The sequence below is a fragment of the Nuphar pumila genome, chromosome 4 (assembly GCF_984573655.1).
Source record: "Nuphar pumila chromosome 4, dmNupPumi1.hap1.1, whole genome shotgun sequence".
NCBI classification, from domain to species: Eukaryota; Viridiplantae; Streptophyta; class Magnoliopsida; order Nymphaeales; family Nymphaeaceae; genus Nuphar; species Nuphar pumila.
Window position 1 is genome coordinate 5400307 of NC_143252.1, and position 18394 is coordinate 5418700.

Sequence of the window (18394 nt, forward strand, 5' to 3'; positions counted from 1 at the left end):
ATGGAACCCAGAAACAATTGAGCTACGTCACCAACGAGGGCTCCGCGTGGTTGGTAGGAGATGTCAGTGCAGGTCTCCTTTTGGTTGGGGCGTTGCAGGTTCAAAACACAGTGGTACTTAGAATAATAACTGGTGGGGGTCTGCCTAACCCCAGCTTGACTTTCAAAAAAAAGAATTGAGATACATCACAAAGATACAAGGAATGCGGGTTCTACCCGGAAACCTTTTTCTTTCATAAGCAAGCTGGTAAGAAGCTAATCCAAAAGTACAAATAATTCAAAAGAGATAAAACCCCATATGGGACAACAAATAATGACTTAGGTACAACAATAGAAAACAATGACAAATTTATACAGCAAGTCATACTATACAAAAACACATTATCCATTTTATTGAATAGATTTTGGATCTCAGAATGATTATTACAAGACCCACAAGAGGAATCCCCAAGTTGTCATCCTGAAGATTTCTTTAAATGGCCCACCTTTATTTTTTTGAGAAGTTAAAGATATTGGAGTTAGGAAACCACGTTTTAGGGTAGGTTGGGACTATCAAAAAATTTTAGGGTACGTTGTATGTGCCCGAATATTACAATAATCTGCAGTATTGAGATATACTGTGATAATTTGAAATCCACCCCTAATGTTGATAGAATCGGTATTGGGCCTAAATGGATTATTAAAATGATTCAAAGAATCAGTAGATTCAGACTCTGAACTGAATCAGCTAATTTTTAACCAGCAAATAACACGTCAGTAAAATATTAAAATAATATTTTAAAATATTTAAAACATTTTAAACTTTTTTTAAAAATATTAAAAAATAAGCAGAATTAGCTCATTGCAAATAGATCTTTTTTCTGATACGACAAAAATCGGCCAATCGCATTGATACCGACAACACTGTCCACCCCTTCCTTTTTTGGCATGTTTGGATAACAAAAATTGCATCAAAATATAGTACATATACAACAACAACTACGCCTTAATCCCAAAACAATTGGGGTCGGCGATATGAACCAACAAAGAAAATCATTTTGGGTCTTCCACATGAATCCTTCTCCTCCAATCATTTCTATCCAATGCCATGTCCTCGGTGAGGTTCAAAGCCTTCACATCCTTTCCTATCATCTCCATCCAAGTCTTCCTAGGCCTACCCCGACGTCTTTTAACTAATATATTTTCCCATTTCTACATCCTTCTAACTGGAGCATCATTAGGCCTTCGCCGAATATGTCCAAACCACCGTAAACGATTATCTCTCATCTTATTTTCAATGGGTGCAACACCTACCTTCTTACGTATCTCCTCGTTCCGAATCTTATCTTTTATTGTATTTTCACACATCCATCTAAGCATACGCATCTCAGCTACACTCATTTTTTTGAATATGATGTCTCTTGGCAGCCCAACTCCGCCTGTGTATAACTGTTTAGTTATACACTGCCAGTCCCAAGCCCGGATAAAGGAAGAGGGTTGCGGTAGGCCAGTGACAGCCAGCATAGAAACTTAGTCATACCCTATGAATATGAACCAATATGAGAATTTCGTTGGGGCGTTCTCTACTGAGCGACGCACTGTACTCTATAGGCCCGGAGGCAGTGATAAATGGGCAAGGGTTGCTAGGTCGTCGCCCGGAAGCGACGCGTCACACCGGCGCCCGGGTGTGGTGTCAAAATATAATACATATGAGATAATTTAAAAAGGAGAAAATAATACAGGCAAAATCTAAATATTTTCTATATCCCAAGTGTAGAACTCCCCTTAAGAGGAGGGAAACTCCCTGCCCTCATGAAAATAATAATTCTCATTTTATGTATTTTACCCCACCTATTTTCCCCTTAAAACAGGATAACTTCCTAAAAGCAAGCAATCCATTTCCACATCTTTTATCTTCAACTGATAATCATATACCTTCTAACCAAGTCCTGGATATTACAATATAATAGTAGATAAACAAGCAATAGTGTGTTGATTCCAAAACTAACAATATTTCAATTTCAAAACATTGTTACATCTTAGAATAAAATTATCCAAACGGACCCTTGAATATAACATTTTACAAGGCCTACTGATGGTGTTCATCCTGCTCATAACAATCTGCCCTACAATCAACCACAATTGGCCCAACTGACCAATGATTTGGAACCCAGAAAACACGGTCTGAATCCAAAAAAATATGATCTGCAACTTAAAACATTAATCCAACCGTACATTCTGCAAAGCAAAAAATGATTCAACAACAATAAGTTTAATAGCTTGCAATGCTAACATCTGATGACAATAATTCAATAAAACTAAAAATGGCTTCACGGGTCTATAAAAATAAAAATAAAGAGCAGCCTATGATGATGCATTCTTGAAATATAGAACAATTTTCCAGATACATACATAACCTGCAGAAAAGGATCATAAAACCGCCCGCAGGTTTCACCATCTGCCATGAAGATGATAATCAACTCTGAAAAAAAATCATACAATGAAAGCCCACATTCGTCAATCCATTATCATCGATCCCCATGTTTCAAGGGAATATGGCTGAGAACAAACAGAAAGACTTACATCTTCAAGGTTACCCAACCGGAAAGCATCAGTCGGAAAATGGAATTTGCTAGAGACAGGGAATTAGGTTACCTTGCTCCTGTTTTTGCCCTGCCCTCTGTCTTTCTCACGCTTACTATATAATCTTTCCAGAACTTGCCTTGCTTCGCATTTAGGGAAATTCACAAGGTCATAGTAGTGCGGTGCAATGTCGATCAACCTATACAGAGAATTAAAGCAGCAGTTAATCAAATCCAACCATATAGTCATGGCAGATATAGCAATAGGAGTGTGTGTGGCCATGTCGATCAAACTAGCAATTCATCACATCCAGTTGCAAAACCATGATAAAGCCATGAAAGATAGCATCAGCATCCTGCATTCATGCACACAGATGAGCTCGTGAATTTACACGGGCTTGCAAATGAGAAAAATGCAAGCACTATTGGTGTAGTATGTGACTGAGGCAAGAAACAGAATTAACAATACCAAATATGGAAAATTAGTGAAAAATAAAAAAATATTCTACCTTTAACAATAAGCTGTTCTCTGTGTAGCTAAGTGACATGACTACCATATAACTGAAATATAATCCAAGATTCAAACCTAGAGATACTTCAAAGTTCAAACACTAGCACTTATAACAATAAGCTAATGAAAGGGCACAAACGGACAGTTACTTTCCTCTGTCAAAATAAACATGCCATGGGACTGCCTTTATGGCACATGCAAGTTTCAGTAAAAGCACAATCACAGGATTTGGTTCAACAAGGGTTGAAGAACTTTTTCTTTTTTGCTTCTTTTATTGAATGAAAGTAAAATGTATTAAAATCAGAAGATTGTAGGTGGCGAGCTGTCACAAGAGAAAGTACAATGAATTAAGAAGATGATAGTCCACTCCTAGTCCTAGAGGGGCCTATCCAAGAAACATCAGAGTGCAGCAATTTCAGCCTTGCAAGGGCCACAACATCACATTGTATGCAAAAATGGAGAAGGAACTAGAGCAAAGTCCAGAAAAACAGTCGTGGAAACATCAATAGAACATGGAACAAAAATTTTCAACATCATGATAAGAGTGGACCCCAGTATTAGAACAGCAACTTACCATTCTCCACGTACATCAGCAACAGTACGAATGTAATTTCTACTAGTCAAGACATACTCATTGTATATAACCCATTCTGGCTTGTGATCAAGACAGATTGAAGGATGAAGATGAACCACCTGCCGGTTAAAATAACAGTAACTGATTTGTAAAAAGGGAAAAATACACGAGGAACCAACTAAAGGAGGAAACCGGAGTATGGAGGAGGTATACCTGATTGTCCTTCACAGTCAAGTAATGACCAGCACGTTCAAGGTGTGCAACCTGCATAAAATACCCAGCCAGCAAAGCCTTTCTTATGTTGATGTAGTAGTCACGTCTGTTGAAATCTGTGCTGCACAACTTGAGGTTGAACCTGGCCATGATCCTCACAAGCTGTTGTCTGACATTACCAGCCGACTTCATAGCCCTATGATTGACAAAATTCTCATAACACCATGTCGGATCTTCATCTGCAATAGATAAACTAAGAATGAAACAAAGTAACACTTGTAAATTTCATCCCTATAAACAAGCATAACAACTATTACTTACTGTTCTGCTTGTATGCATGATAGACATTGAGTAGTGCAAGATGATCCCCATCAATGTGGCAAAATTGAGCTTTTGCTTGATCTGCTGCTTTTTGAGCATCCCTAGGCCTGATAAAGCAATTTGGGACTGAAGAAGGAGAGATTTGATGATGAGGCCAATGGTAGGTCAGCAGATGCATAGACGCAACACGACACCATGTGCTTCATTAGAGATATACTGACAACTGCAACTATCTGCATCAGTACTTAATTTAAATTGTTTACAGCATGTGACGACCAAAGATTGGCAAGGAGCACAACTTAAACTTGGTCACAGCAGTTGCTGATGACAGCCTATATGGGCAAATACAACTTCCCCATGCATCCATGTACAAATACATACATGTGTATACATAGTACACAGAAAATCTGCATATATTTGTGCACAAACACCAACACATGCATATACAAATACATGGAAACAAGGTTCTTAATCAACCAAGACATCATGGCTGAACTTGCAGGGAACAGGAAAGTCAAACCATTGTCATGGTCAATAAATGAGATGGGTGATCAGACTATACAAAGAATGACTTGGGCATTGATGTACACGACAAGCTAAATTGCCATTGTGTTCAAGGTGGTTATTCAAACAAATGTTTTTCTCTTTGTTTTCTTCGGGAGGTGAGGTGTACGCTAGTGATTTTATGTGCTGAAACACGTACATGCATGAAATGTGCACAACCATACTATTCACATAAAGTCAGGAACAGACAAAGAGGACTATAGGATCTTTCCTTCCCTTTTTATTCAAAAATGAAAAGACAAAGCAAAAATGGAAACTGAAAGTGACGATAAAGCCTTGCTTACCAGAAAGCATAGCAGAGATTGACAGGATTTCATTTGAACAGTTGAACTTGGGACTAATAACAAGCATCTTTGCCATTTGAGGATCTAAAGGGAACTCACTCATAATCTCCCCCAATTTGGTCAAGTTCCCTTCATCATCCAGTGCACCCAAATAGTTCAAAAGCTCTAAAGCTCGCATCAGAGTTTCAGGGGCAGGGGGGTCCATAAAATCAAAGTGCACGAGATCATGAATCCCCAGTTTCTTTAAAGTGAGGACAACATTAGCAAGATTGGAACGAAGGATTTCTGGGTATGTTTGGGGCTGAAGATCATCATCGAAACTCATTTTAGTGTAAAGTCTGAAGCACTTCCCCGGCTTCGTTCTGCCAGCACGCCCAGCCCTCTGGTGTGCGCTAGCCTTTGATATGGGGCTGACCAATAGAGATTCTACACGTACACGTGGATTATAGACCTTTTGTTTTGCAAACCCAGGATCGATCACGTAAACAATCCCATCTATGGTTAGAGATGTTTCAGCAATGTTCGTTGACACAACAATCTTCCTTCCTGGAGGACCACCCTCTTTTAACGGCGGTGGTGCAGGCTCAAATATCCTCTGCTGCATTGCAGGAGGCAAAGTAGAATATAGAGGTACAACTTTCACAGGCCCAACTTGGTCACCAAGGTTCTTGATCTCCTTGTTGATTTTCCTGCAAGCGTCCTCGATCTCTTCCTCTCCTGTCAGGAAAACAAGAATGTCGCCACGAGGTTCGTGCATGTGTATGTGCACCACGGTCCTAATGGCTGCATCGAGATAATCCCTCTCAGGCTCCTCAATGTAGAAAATCTCCACAGGGTGTAGTCTTCCAGGTACTTTCATGAGTGGTGCTTCATTAAAATAACCCTGAAACTTTTCTGCTTCAAGGGTTGCACTCATAACAACAAGCTTCAGATCAGCTCTGCTTTTCACAACTTCCTTAAGAAGCCCAAAGAGTACATCCGTTGCCAGGGTCCTCTCATGGGCCTCATCCAAAATTATTACTCGGTAACGCTCCAGAAGTGGATCTGCCATTGCTTCTCTCAAAAGCATACCATCAGTTAAATACCTGCTTCAACAAAACAACGGTTAGAACCAAGAATAAGAAAATCGAAAATAATGAACATGGCAACATAAAACTCATCCTTAATGCACAAACAAAGCAATGGAATCAATCGTTTACATCGAATAAAACCATGAAAAAGGCAAAAACACAGCCAGCAACTTACTTTAGAATAGTCTTAGGACCACTGCAGTCCTGAAACCGGATACTGTAACCAACTTCTTCCCCAATTGTGACATCCATCTCCTCTGCAACTCGACGAGATACAGACATTGCAGCTACTCTACGAGGTTGCGTACAAGCAATCCGCTTGCAGTTGCTCGTGTAACCAGCCTCAACAACGAATTGAGGGATCTGTCGAATGGTAAACATTGTCTCATAAACATCTCATTGTCAAATTAGAGTAGTGGCTCTCAAGAACAAAAAGCAGCACAAAGCCTAGAATTTAGTTGCAAAATGATACGGTTAATAACATCTGAATTATTACATTACAAAGCAAAAACGGAAATCTTCGAAACTTTTCCCCAAATTTCTGGACAAACAGTTGCACACTAAACACCATTCTCTCGCAATCAAACAATGGAAACCAAAATGAAGATAATCGCAACCAAGAAGAAAGAATGCCGACCTGAGTCGTCTTGCCGCTGCCTGTTTCCCCCATGAGGATGAGCGTCTGGTTCTTCTCGAGCGCATCGAGGAACTCGTGCCTCTGCTGCCACACCGGAAGCGTCTTCCTCTTCTCGAGGATCTCGTAGTACCGCGCCGAGAACGACCGCCCTGTCCATCGATTCACAGCCGTCTTCTCGAGCTCCGCCGCAGGGGCGGAACTCTCGGCCACGACGTCGAAGAGGCGTTCCTTGGGCTTCTTCTCCGTCGTCATTCCTAAAGGCTAGAAACAAAAAGCCCTAAGAAACCAGGAGGAAGAGATGTGAAAAAACTACTCCCAACAGGGTGAATGACCACTCATTACATAAACCCTTGAAGGGGCGTCTGTTTCATGCCCTTTCCTACGAAAGTTCATAAGAAATAGAGCCACTATTTCTAAGGAAGTGAAACAAACGTGTCCATGAGTAATATGTGGTGGAACCACCAGTTATTATTCAACATACCATAAATAAACTGCAAGAAAATTAACATAAATAAATCCTGAACTGCAAAAAAAAATAAATCATAAATAAACCACAAACCTTAAGCTACAAGAAAAATAAACTATAAAATCAATCAAAGAAAACATCAAATTAAATATAAAAATCCCTATTTCAAACCCTAATAAAAAAATAAAAGAACAAATTTATAATCAAATTAAACATAAAAAACCTTGTTTGAAGAAATTTGATTCAAAGCATTAATCAAAGAAATTTATTAATTTGTATTTTTAATTCAAACAATAAATCGAAAAGCCCTAATTCTAAGGAGAAGAAAAAAGAAAAAGAAAAAAGAGAAAGAGTAGGGTGTCATCGCTCAGCCGTCTTCGCACAGAGGTGGGTGGTGGGTGAGAGAGTGGAATGAGGGGTGAGTCGGGGTATGCCACCCGTCCAGCCGATTTGCATGCTACCACGGTTTTTCGCATGGTGCACGAAACGCTCAATCAAACACACCCATAACGTGAATCAATTGTCGAAGACAAAGAAAACAACTTTAAAAACACCTTAAACATAACACAACTTTGCATTGGAATTGTTGGTCCATATCTGGGGTTGTCAACGACTTGGATTTTATTTGATATCCGATGGAATCCGACTCAACTTACTCAGATTTGGTAAGCCAAATATAACCTCATGGTGGACATGGTTTTGATTTTTTGTTATTGCATCCAACAAATAACTTAATTTGGTGGATATTCGAATCCGACTACATGTACAAAAATAGATTTGGTATGGACATTTCACCATCCAAGCTCAAATCCGTTTAGCTAACATACAATTAATGGGATATGGTGTTGACCACATCCAACCTTAAAATCCAAACGGTTTATGAACATAAGGGTGCACAAGCCACACATGGATTGGTTAGATGGTTGTGACGATGAGTCATAGCTGATACTCTCTCTCTCTCTCTCTCTCTCTCTCTCTCTATATATATATATATATATATATATATATTTGTATGTGTTTTTTTAATGAGAAACTGGTAAACCACCCAGGATCAAAGACCTAATCATGCTAGCCATGCTTGCGGTCCTTACGATTGCTTTTCTGGTGGTATAAATTTGTGATGCACCCATTGCTCTTAGGGAGTCACTTTGCTTGGGCACATGGAAAGGACATAGTGCCTTGCTTCTTCTTATATGCAAAGGGATGCTGTCTTTCATGGGCTTAGAAGTGAAGGCCCCCGTGACGTAGCTGGGAATTTGCAAACACCGAAAGCAGGCCTTTTAAGCGCACAAGCAACGCATAGTACACACGTACGAGCGAAAGCAAGAATACGCACATGCACAAATACGAAGAGAGTAAAGAGACAATGATGCAAAAAGCTTCTTTATAGATACTTGAAAGCAAAGTACATCAAGAGGAGAAAAGAGGGTCTGAATACACAGGGTACTTAAGTCGTAAGGCCTTGTGGGGCACTTGAGAGTGCCACAGGGGTATATACATCAGAGCAAAAAGGTGAAAAATATGGCAGTCCAAAACACGCTCCCCGCCTAAGTTTGCGCCATCCTCGACGCTAATTGTTTGTGATAGTCTTCTACAAGCTGTCGATGCTGAAACATGTTGTTGGCCTTCTCCCAGGTGGCTTCACATTCTGGCAATCTCTTCCACTGCACTAAGTACTTCTTAACTTCTCCTAGATAGTTGTTGGAATGGTTGAGGATGACCTCTGGCTCTCTGTCTGGTATACTAACTGTTGAAGGAGCCCGTTGTGGGATCGGAGCACGTTGAGGCATACTCCGTTGAGAATCTCCTTCATCTACATGGAACGACTTTAGGTTACATACGTGGAATATCGGATGCACTTGAAAGTTTGCTGGCAAGTCCAGCCGGTACGCCAAGTTTTTCACATGTTTGATAATGGTGAAGGGACCATCATACTTGTGGATAAGGCCTCGGTAGTGGCCCTGAAAGATAGTTGTGCGGTCGGAAAAGAGCTTGGCCAACACTTTGTCTCCAACACGAAATTCTGTTGGACAATGTTTCTTATTTGTCCATTTCTTCATGCACTTGGTTGCCTTGTTTAGGTATGCCTTCGTCAACTATGTCTGATCTTGTTAGTTCCTGACGAATTGGTATGCATAGAGTGATTTGCCACGTCCTCGCGCAGCAAGGGAGTGTGGAGTCTGCGACTGTTGTCCGGTTGCGACTTTAAATGGACTGTGGATGGAGGACTCGCTCATTTGGAGGTTGTAGCAGAATTGAGCCGCATCAAGTAAATCAACCTAATCCCTTTGGTTGGCACTGACAAAGTGTCGCAGGTATTCCTCTAGCATACCGTTTATTCTCTATTTTTCCATCGGTTTGGGGGTGAAAACTTGTGTTGAAATGCAAGTTTGTCCCCATTAAGCGAAACACCTCTCGCCAAAATTTGTCAGTGAAGCGTGCATCACGATCGCTGACGATGCTCTCAGGAATTCCTCAGTACTTGATTACGTTTCTTACGAACAAATTTGCAGTATCTGCAGCTGAGCAGGTGGTAGGGGCAGGCACGAAGACAACATACTTCAAGAACCTATCCATAACCACGTAGATCGAACTACAACCTTGTGCTTTTGGCAAGCTCACAATAAAATCCATGGTTATGCACTCCCATGGACGACTTGGCACAGGTACGAGCTCCAGTAGTCCACCGGGTCTCTGATTGATGGGCTTATCTTGTTGGCAAATCAAGCAAGTCCGCACATAAGCATCTACATCAACGCACATCTGTAGGCAGTAGAACACACGTTCTAACAACGCTAAGGTTCTATGTTGCCCAAAGTGACCCGCCCAGGTAATATCGTTGCACTCGTGCATCAAGCGCCTCCTCAAGGTATCCTGATGCAGAATATATAGACGATCGCCAGTTGTGCGGAGCAAATCATTCTCTAGCCAAAATCTCTGCGTCTTTCCTTCCTTCACCAATGTGATCAATTGTTGAGCCATCGGGTCACTTTTTGAAGTTTCTCGCACCTGTTGGAGAAGATCGCTCGTCGGTTGGCTTACACTGTCGTCCCAAGTGGGCAAAGTTGTGAGTTTCGCCTTTTGACTCAAGGCATCGACCACAACATTGGTCCTGCTAGACTTGTATTTGAGGGCCATATCGAATCTTGCCAGTGCGCTTGCCTAAGATTCAACTTCTTCTGAGTCTGAAAGTAGCTTGTCGCAACGTTGTCAGTGCGCACAATGAACTGTGACCCCAAAAGATAGTGTCTCCATGTGCGGAGATAGTGCACGACCGCTAACATCTCGCGCTCGTGCATTGTGTATCGATGCTCCGTGTCGTTCAACTTCCTGCTTTCAAATGCGATAGGATGTCCTTTCTGGAGTAACACCCCACCAATAGTGAAGTCAGACGCATCGATCTGCACTTCAAATGGTTGTCGACAGTCGAACAACTTCAGCATTGGTTCCTCTGTCAGGGCATGCTTCAACCCATCAAAACGCTTCTGGCAGGCATCAGACCATAGCTATGGTCTGTCTTTCTTTAATAGATCTGTGGGCGCATTAGCAATCTGCAAATAACCTTTGATGAAGCGTTGGTAATAATTTGCAAGCCCCAAGAAGGCGCGTAACTCTGGAACCTTAGAGGGTGGCTCTCATGCTTGAATAGCCTCAATCTTCCTGTGGTCTATTTTGAGAGTGTCTCCTCCTATAATATGCCCAAGAAAATGAACTTCCTTTTGGCCGAATAGACACTTTTCTCGCTTGACATACAACTTGTGGTCCTTCAGAGTCTGAAACACAATCTGAAGGTGTTGAACATGCTGCTCCATCGAGTCGTTATACACCACTATGTCGTTCAGGTACACGACAACAAACTTGTTAAGGTGTGGGTAGAAGATCTTATTTATTAAGGTTGAAAAGGTAGTGGGCGCATTCGTCAAGCCAAAGGGCATAACAAGGAATTCAAACGCCCCATATCGCATTACACAATCGCATTACACAAGTAGTTTTTGGCTCATCCCCTTTTGCAACTCTGACTTGCCAGTAGCCAAAACTCAAATCCAACTTAGAGAAGACATTCTCCTTTCCAAGTTGATCAAACAAGTTCGCGATCAAAGGAAGCGGGTACTTGTTCTTCACTGTCATTTTGTTCAGTGCCCTATAATTGATACACAACCGCTTCGACCCATCATGCTTAACTTAAAACAACACGTGTGCTCCAAAGGGAGCTTTGGATGGTTGGATGATCCCTGCTTCGAGCATATCATCCAGTTGTTTGCGTAATTCCTGCAGGTCAAGAACTGTCATGCGATAAGGAGTCATTGCGGGTGGTCGTGCACCTAGTACTAGTTCAATCTGATGGTCTATCTCACACCTTGGAGGTAGCTTCTTTGACATCTCGATGGGCATAACATCGCCAAACTCCTTCAATACTGGCACTAAGGCCTCTGGGACATTCGCGGCTTCTTCTGCCTCATCCGTAGCACGAATTGTGACAAGAAAAATCTCATCACCGCTTTTCATGCCTCTCTTCAACTGAAGCACAGACACCAAAAGCTCACAGGGCTTCTCTGCTATCGCAATAACCATGTAAAGTTGATTCTCATAATCAAAATTGACAATGTTGAGGTGGGGCATCGACACTGCCTTGTTGCTTCTCTAGAATTCCATCCCGAGGATGACTTTAAAATCATCTATAGGTGCGACTGATAAAGTGATCATTCCCAACCAATTATGGATTCACACTGGTGCATCACGAGCGACGTCGTAGATGGCCTTAGCCTTCGAATTAACCGCTTTCATGCAGCTCTCTTTTCGTTCCCACTGTAATTCCAACTGTTATGCTTCATTACGCGACATGAAGTTATGTGGGGCACCATTGTCTACCAATGCCTTGGTAAGTCTTCCGTTGAGCAGAAGTTCCAAGTATATCAACTCTTTACATATTGTTGGTTCTACAATAGTTGTGACCTTTACTGTGTTCATCATCTGCATTGTGCCAACTGTTGGCGCCTCTGCAGGTTGATCATCTTCTTCACCCTGAATGGCATTCATAGCTCGGGGTGCGCGGTTATCTCCATTCTCTTGACCACGATTTATGTTGGGACATGTATCCTGCCAATGATCCCCGTGGCAGATATAGCAGTCACGACGACGATAATTGTCACCCTGAAAGTTATTCCAGTTTTGGTTATTGTTTTGGCCATCCTGTCGGCCATGATTTTGCTGGTTCCCCCGGCCAGCATTCTGTCCTTGGTCATTCCTTCGGTTGTCCCTTCGATTATTGCGATCATTTCCCTATTGTCTGCCTTGAAATGCAGGTTCATTTATATCAAACATAGCAAGTTTCTCTGCAACCGCAAGCACCTTAGCTAGTGTTGCAGGGTCGTGTCGAATGAGTTCTTGTTTTTTCCATCCTTTCAACCCGTTGCCAAAATAGAACAACTGATCTTGATCATCCATTCTCTCAACTTTCAGCATTATCGAAGAGAATGCCTTGACATAGTCATGCACTGACCCTGTCTGTTTCAATGCCAACAATATTTTGCGAGCCATTTTCTCTTGATTTTTAGGTAAAAAGTAGTCTCGCAATTCTTTTTGAAGGTCCTCCCACGAGACTATAGCAATTAATCCCCGTTGAACATCACCCAAGCGACATCTCCACCAGAGAGTTGCTTTATCCACAAAGTATATTGTTGCGGTTCACAGCCTATCTGCATCGTCTTCTATCCTCGCAACTTCTAAATATTGATCCATCTCGTAGATAAAATTCTCAAGATCCTTTGAGTCTCGCATGCCTTTATACTTTGTAGGCTCAAGTAGCCTGTAATGTGGTATATCCATGTATGTCGCAACGCCGCCAGCCGGAGCAGTCCTCAACTGCAGCTCCAAATGTTCATTATTTTGTCTGACAACATCCAATTCAGCAACCATGATGTTGAACCGACCCGACAAATCATCAAATCTGGTGGAAAAGTCCTCAACCGAGTAGTTAAGTTTAGTGACAAGACTTTCCACCGAGTCTTTCACTCCCTCTACCGTTGTCTTGATCTCTGCATTAAGATCATCAAAAGCGACACAAGTTTCATTAACCAACTTCTTCATGTTAGTCACTATCTCAGTCAGCTCTATAACATCGCGCGAGATGGCTGGCACCCGATCATCGACTATGAAATCTTCTTCAGCAAAAACCATACTGCCTGAAGCGGTCATGGCATTCTTCTTTGGTGTCATTGTCACTCCCAATGTCAAGAAGGCTCTGATACCAACTTGTCATGTGCTTAGAAGCGAAGGCCCCCACGACGTAGCTTTGGAAATTTGCAAACACCGAAAGCAGACATTTTAAGCGTACAAGCAACGCACAACACACGCATACGAGCGAAAGCAAGAGTACACACATGCACAAATATGAAGAGAGCAAAGAGGCAAGGCTGCAAAAAGCTTCTTTATAGATACTTGAAAGCAAAGTACATCAAGAGGGGAAGAGAGGGTCCGAATACACGGGGTACTTAAGTCGTAAGGCCTTATGGGGCACTCGAGAGTGCCAAAGAGGTATATACATCAGAACCAAAAGGTAAAAAATGTGGTGGTCTGGAACAATGCCAATGTTTCTCTATTTGTGTGTGTTACACTCACACTTAAAGGAATCATATTTTTTTTTGAAAGGGTCACGGGAAAGTCCTTCCTCGTGAAGGATGTATGAACCCATTTTGATAAGAAAGTTATTTTCGTTTACCAACGAGGCTCCACGTGGTTGGTAGTTGTCAGTGCACGTCTCTTTGTGGTGTGACATTGGAGGTTCAAGCTTGATATCCAAACATTGTTGGGTTTATAATTCCGCTCAAAAGGTATCATTATCACTTGTCAGAATTTAATGCACTCGGTGCAAAATCGATTGACAAACCACAAGAGTTATACAACCATAAACACTCTTCAATGCGAACAACAATATGACATGTTTTTGGTTTGCTAAAAGCTCGGTTACAGATTTTAAAGTGTAAAACACAATATCCAATTCTCACTCATGTTAAAATTATTCTTGCGAAATGCATATTACATAATTTTATAAAAAAAAATAACTCAAATGTCAAACAATTAACAATTAAAAATGGTAATAATATTATACGTCGTCTTGAATATGAAGATGAAAAATCCAAGACAACTAACTAGTCGAGATAGCAACAAAGAACGAAGAGATGCAATAACAACTCAAATAATGAATGATTGGCTACATGTAAATTTATTTGATTTCTTTATTACTTGTTACATGAGTTTTAATATTACAATTGCATGATTAACAAAAGTATTTCAATAAAATTTATATTTTATATGTGCTTTATTGATAACATTATATGTTTAACTTATATCATTGTTTTCAAAAGTCAAGATGATGATGCCTCATAGTAGATATTATGTTGTATCCAAGGAGAAGGCTAGACGCATCTATGACTTTTGAGATGTATGCCAACCATATATGCACAAATATAATAACGCAGTGTACATATCATTTACCAGCATTAAATAACCTAATAGTTGGTTGCAGAAGTACATGGTGAAGAGAAGGTGGATACAACAGGGGTGCCCTTAAGAGAGACTAGATGATGTTTGAGGGGATGTTGCATTTATCTTGTCATGTTACTTTTCTTAGTTTTTTAGGTTTTTTTAGTATTTTGATATATTTTTGTGTTGTGGTGATGTAAATATTTTGAAGTTGGGATGGGTGGTTGACATACTATGTGACTTGGTTTTGATTTGTTTCGATATCCTCTCACATACTATGATATTCTCTCATATATTGTTGTTATATTGCTTCATTAATAAAATTTTAGCTTTTAGTATATTATTGTTTCATTAATTTTGAATGCATTAACAAATGTATGAACATATTTATTTTTGAATGAATTAGAATTTATGATTTTCTATGTATGTTCCATATTTTAAACGATATGAATGAAATGAATAAATGTATGAACATATTTATTTTTTAATGAATGAATGTTTGAGTAGGTTTATCTTTTAAATAAAAAATTAATGAGTTAGTTTATTTTTAATAAATGAACGAATGAATGAATGTATGAGCATGTTTATTTTAAATAAATGTATTTATGAGTAGGTATATTTTTTAATGAACGAGTAAATGATTGTATGAATATGTTTATTTTTAAATGAATGAAATAAATGAATATTTGATATTCTGAATGAATGAGTGTATGAATATATAAGAATATTTATTTTTTAATAAATGAAATGAATGAATGTTTAATATTTTGGATGAATGAATGTATAAGCATGCTCATTTTTTGAATGAATGAATGTATAAGCATGTTTATTTTTGAATGATTAAAATGAATGAGTGTTTGGTATTTTAAATGAATGAATATGTGAATGTATGAGCATATTCATCTTTTGAATAAATATTTGGTATTTTGAGTGAACGAATATGTATGAATAGGTTTATTTTTTAATGAATAAAAGTTTATGAATTCATATTTTTTATTTTCTATTATTTTGTCTTCAAATTACATAAGTTTTATACTATTTTGATATATGAATCCTATTTGAGATCCATATTCGGGGTAAAAATTCATATTTTTTTACATACATTCATAATTGGATCAAATATGATACCCATTAAAATATTTGTATATAAAAAATATGACCACCTATTTTTTCTTTAAGTTACATAAATTTTATACTTTTTTAGTATTTGGATCTAATTCAAGATCTATATTTGCAACTAAAATACATAATAAACATATCAAAATACCCATATTGATAGGGTGGATCAGGTCATACGATCCAAAACAAAGTCATCTGACCCACTATTCATGTATGTCCATGTTGTCTCCATAAGGTGTGTTTGATTGCTTGTCCATGATTAGATAAAACAATATTTGCCTACATACACATTATGTTTAGCTTGAAAAATCTTCTTAGTCATTGTAAATTACATACATAATATATATCTATTTACCTTCGCGTATGAATAGAGGTTGGTTGTGCTTACTTCTCACCCATTAAGCTTATAGTGAAATCGCATGTCAAACTGCACCACAACAAAGACATTTTGTGACAACCATCATTTTTTATTTCAAAACTTCATTTGTTTTCTTCTTGATATAGAAATATGTGTTTCATCTATAGCCCCCAAACAATTCTATCACAAATAATATAAATGCAAGGTATTGTATACACATACACCCATATATATATATATATATATATATATATATATATATATATATATATATATATATATATATATATATATATATATATATATATATATATATATGTGTGTGTGTGTGTGTGTGTGTGTAAACCCTAATACAAGTGTTGAAGATAAAAGTTTACCTTTAAATATTGGTAGAATCTTGGGTCTCTCCTAATTTTTGTTGGGGTCCATGAATCAGTATCCAATGCCGAGTATTGTGCTTTCTTATGAAATATATCATTTTCATAGGAAAGAGCGTCTTCTTAAAAATGTGAAATGAACATTTTTATGAGAAATATGTGGTGAAACCAATAAAATAAATGCAAAAAAATAACAGTACTGTCAAAATCAGTTCACACATTCCTCTATGAAGAAACTCTTTCCCTCCTAGATGTCCCTTTTGATAAAGAGTAGCTTCTCTTTATCAAAAGATTAACAAACACCCTAACATAGAGAACTTTGACACGTGCCTTCTTGAAACTTATGTATCAATGTCTCTAAAAAATCTCAATAAGAAAATCAAATAAAAAAAGTTATAGAAAATGTTTAGAAAATATCGTCAGAGATAAACATACACAAAGTAAAATATACACGTCTTATATTGCTATAAAAATATCATATTTGTAAAAATAAATGATATATCCAAATAACGTGTGATTTCAAAAAGATGGCATTTTATATGCAGCGACACTGCATGCTGCTGCCACTAACAACCACCCATCCCCAACAATTCTCGAAATGGAGACCAGACCCATCTCAAGAAATGCCTGATGGGTGGCTGTCAATGGCATTGCTGAACACTTAAAAAATGCATCGCCCAATGAAAATATAGGGGTTAATATTTAGTGCCATTGAAGGCACCGATTTATGTAGAACTATTGAGCTGAAAATCAAAGGTTTTAGATTTTTTTTTTAAATTAAATCTCATACATATAATCTACAATATTTGTTTAGTATGAATTGAGTATTGAATCATTGTGATACATAAGCAGGTTTTTTAAAAGGCTTCAAAAATTAATGGTCCACAATGCACTAAAATTTCGAGAGTCAAGAAATCATATTTTTGGATCGAAATAAGACGATCCAAGGATTTGATCCTTGGGAAACAAACTTTCCTAAACACATCTATGTGAGTTGATAAAGCTTAAACCTATTATTTCCAGCTCAATAATCCAATATAATTTGGTGCCTTCAATACCACCAAATATTAACTCAAAATATAGCTATAAATTTTTTTAATATTTCAAAATTTTGACTAACTAGCTCACAAAAATCTCCTCCATTTTTTTGTTTGTGTTTATACAAAAAGTACAACCTAAATTTTATAGCTGATAGCATAACATGATGGATAATTTATTTTTCAGCTCCATCTCGTCTACTATGAGAAATTCAAAGTAAAATAGCTGACCCACAATATCGCCCAAAAGTCAAGCCCCATCATGCCACATGCCAGCTGTAAAAAAAAGATGGTTCTCATAAAGCAAATAAAAAAAGACTCCTTGACTTATTTCCCTTTCACAGCTAGCTGCCACCTTTTTTGCAGAAAACCTCCTCCATGGAAACAGATTGAGTTGAGCTAATACTATATTTTATGAATGATTATGACGCAATTCAACAAACAAATAGCAACACCACCATACGATTCTAATCATGCTCAAATGAATATTGGACTATTTAATATAGAAGACTATCTTGACATCTCATAAGTAGCATCTAACATTACATATACCAAAACCTGCATTTAAGTTTGATGTCTATTGATCCAAACATCAGACTCATATGGACCTCCCACAAAGCCATTTACACCCACAGACCACAGTTGTTGCCACCCACCAACCCAAAGGTGGGCCCAGACAACCATTGTGTGAGTGTGCCCCATCCACACAGATACCTCCCTGGAACACACACAAACAACTGTCTTGACTCTTGAGTGCCATCAGATTCACCAAATAGACAAGTTGCCCTCCACACACCCAACCTCCTGTTTGAAGTTGAAAA

General features: G+C 38.7%; 1 protein-coding gene across 5 annotated transcripts; it reads right to left on the reverse strand.

The window, feature by feature from the left end:
* Positions 1-1955: 1955 nt before the first annotated feature.
* Positions 1956-7069, reverse strand: LOC149839150 (putative pre-mRNA-splicing factor ATP-dependent RNA helicase DEAH2). Of its 5 annotated transcripts, none has more exons than XM_090004021.1 (9): positions 6735-7069; positions 6273-6460; positions 5028-6112; positions 4180-4305; positions 3859-4097; positions 3646-3764; positions 2634-2760; positions 2396-2460; positions 1956-2216 (listed from the first exon to the last, which is right to left on the reverse strand). In XM_090004021.1, the coding sequence occupies exons 1-8, from the start codon at positions 6984-6986 to the stop codon at positions 2455-2457; spliced, it is 2142 nt and encodes a 713-aa protein (XP_089860147.1). In that variant the 5' UTR covers positions 6987-7069; the 3' UTR covers positions 1956-2216; positions 2396-2454. The 5 variants fall into 5 exon arrangements, with proteins under 5 accessions (XP_089860147.1, XP_089860146.1, XP_089860143.1 ...); XM_090004020.1 differs by having other exon boundaries at positions 2391-2460; XM_090004017.1 differs by having other exon boundaries at positions 2391-2460; positions 2562-2760.
* Between the last annotated feature and the right edge of the window lie 11325 nt (positions 7070-18394).

Bases quoted from the DNA above. Each gene is read 5' to 3' on its own strand.
- LOC149839150 (XM_090004017.1), bottom strand. From the start codon at position 6,986: ATGACGACGGAGAAGAAGCCCAAGGAACGCCTCTTCGACGTCGTGGCC. The intron at 6,461-6,734 runs GTCGGCATTCTT...ACCATTCGACAG, and splicing joins GCAGCGGCAAGACGACTCAG to ATCCCTCAATTCGTTGTTGA. The intron at 4,098-4,179 runs GTAAGTAATAGT...TATCTATTGCAG, and splicing joins TCATGCATACAAGCAGAACA to ATGAAGATCCGACATGGTGT.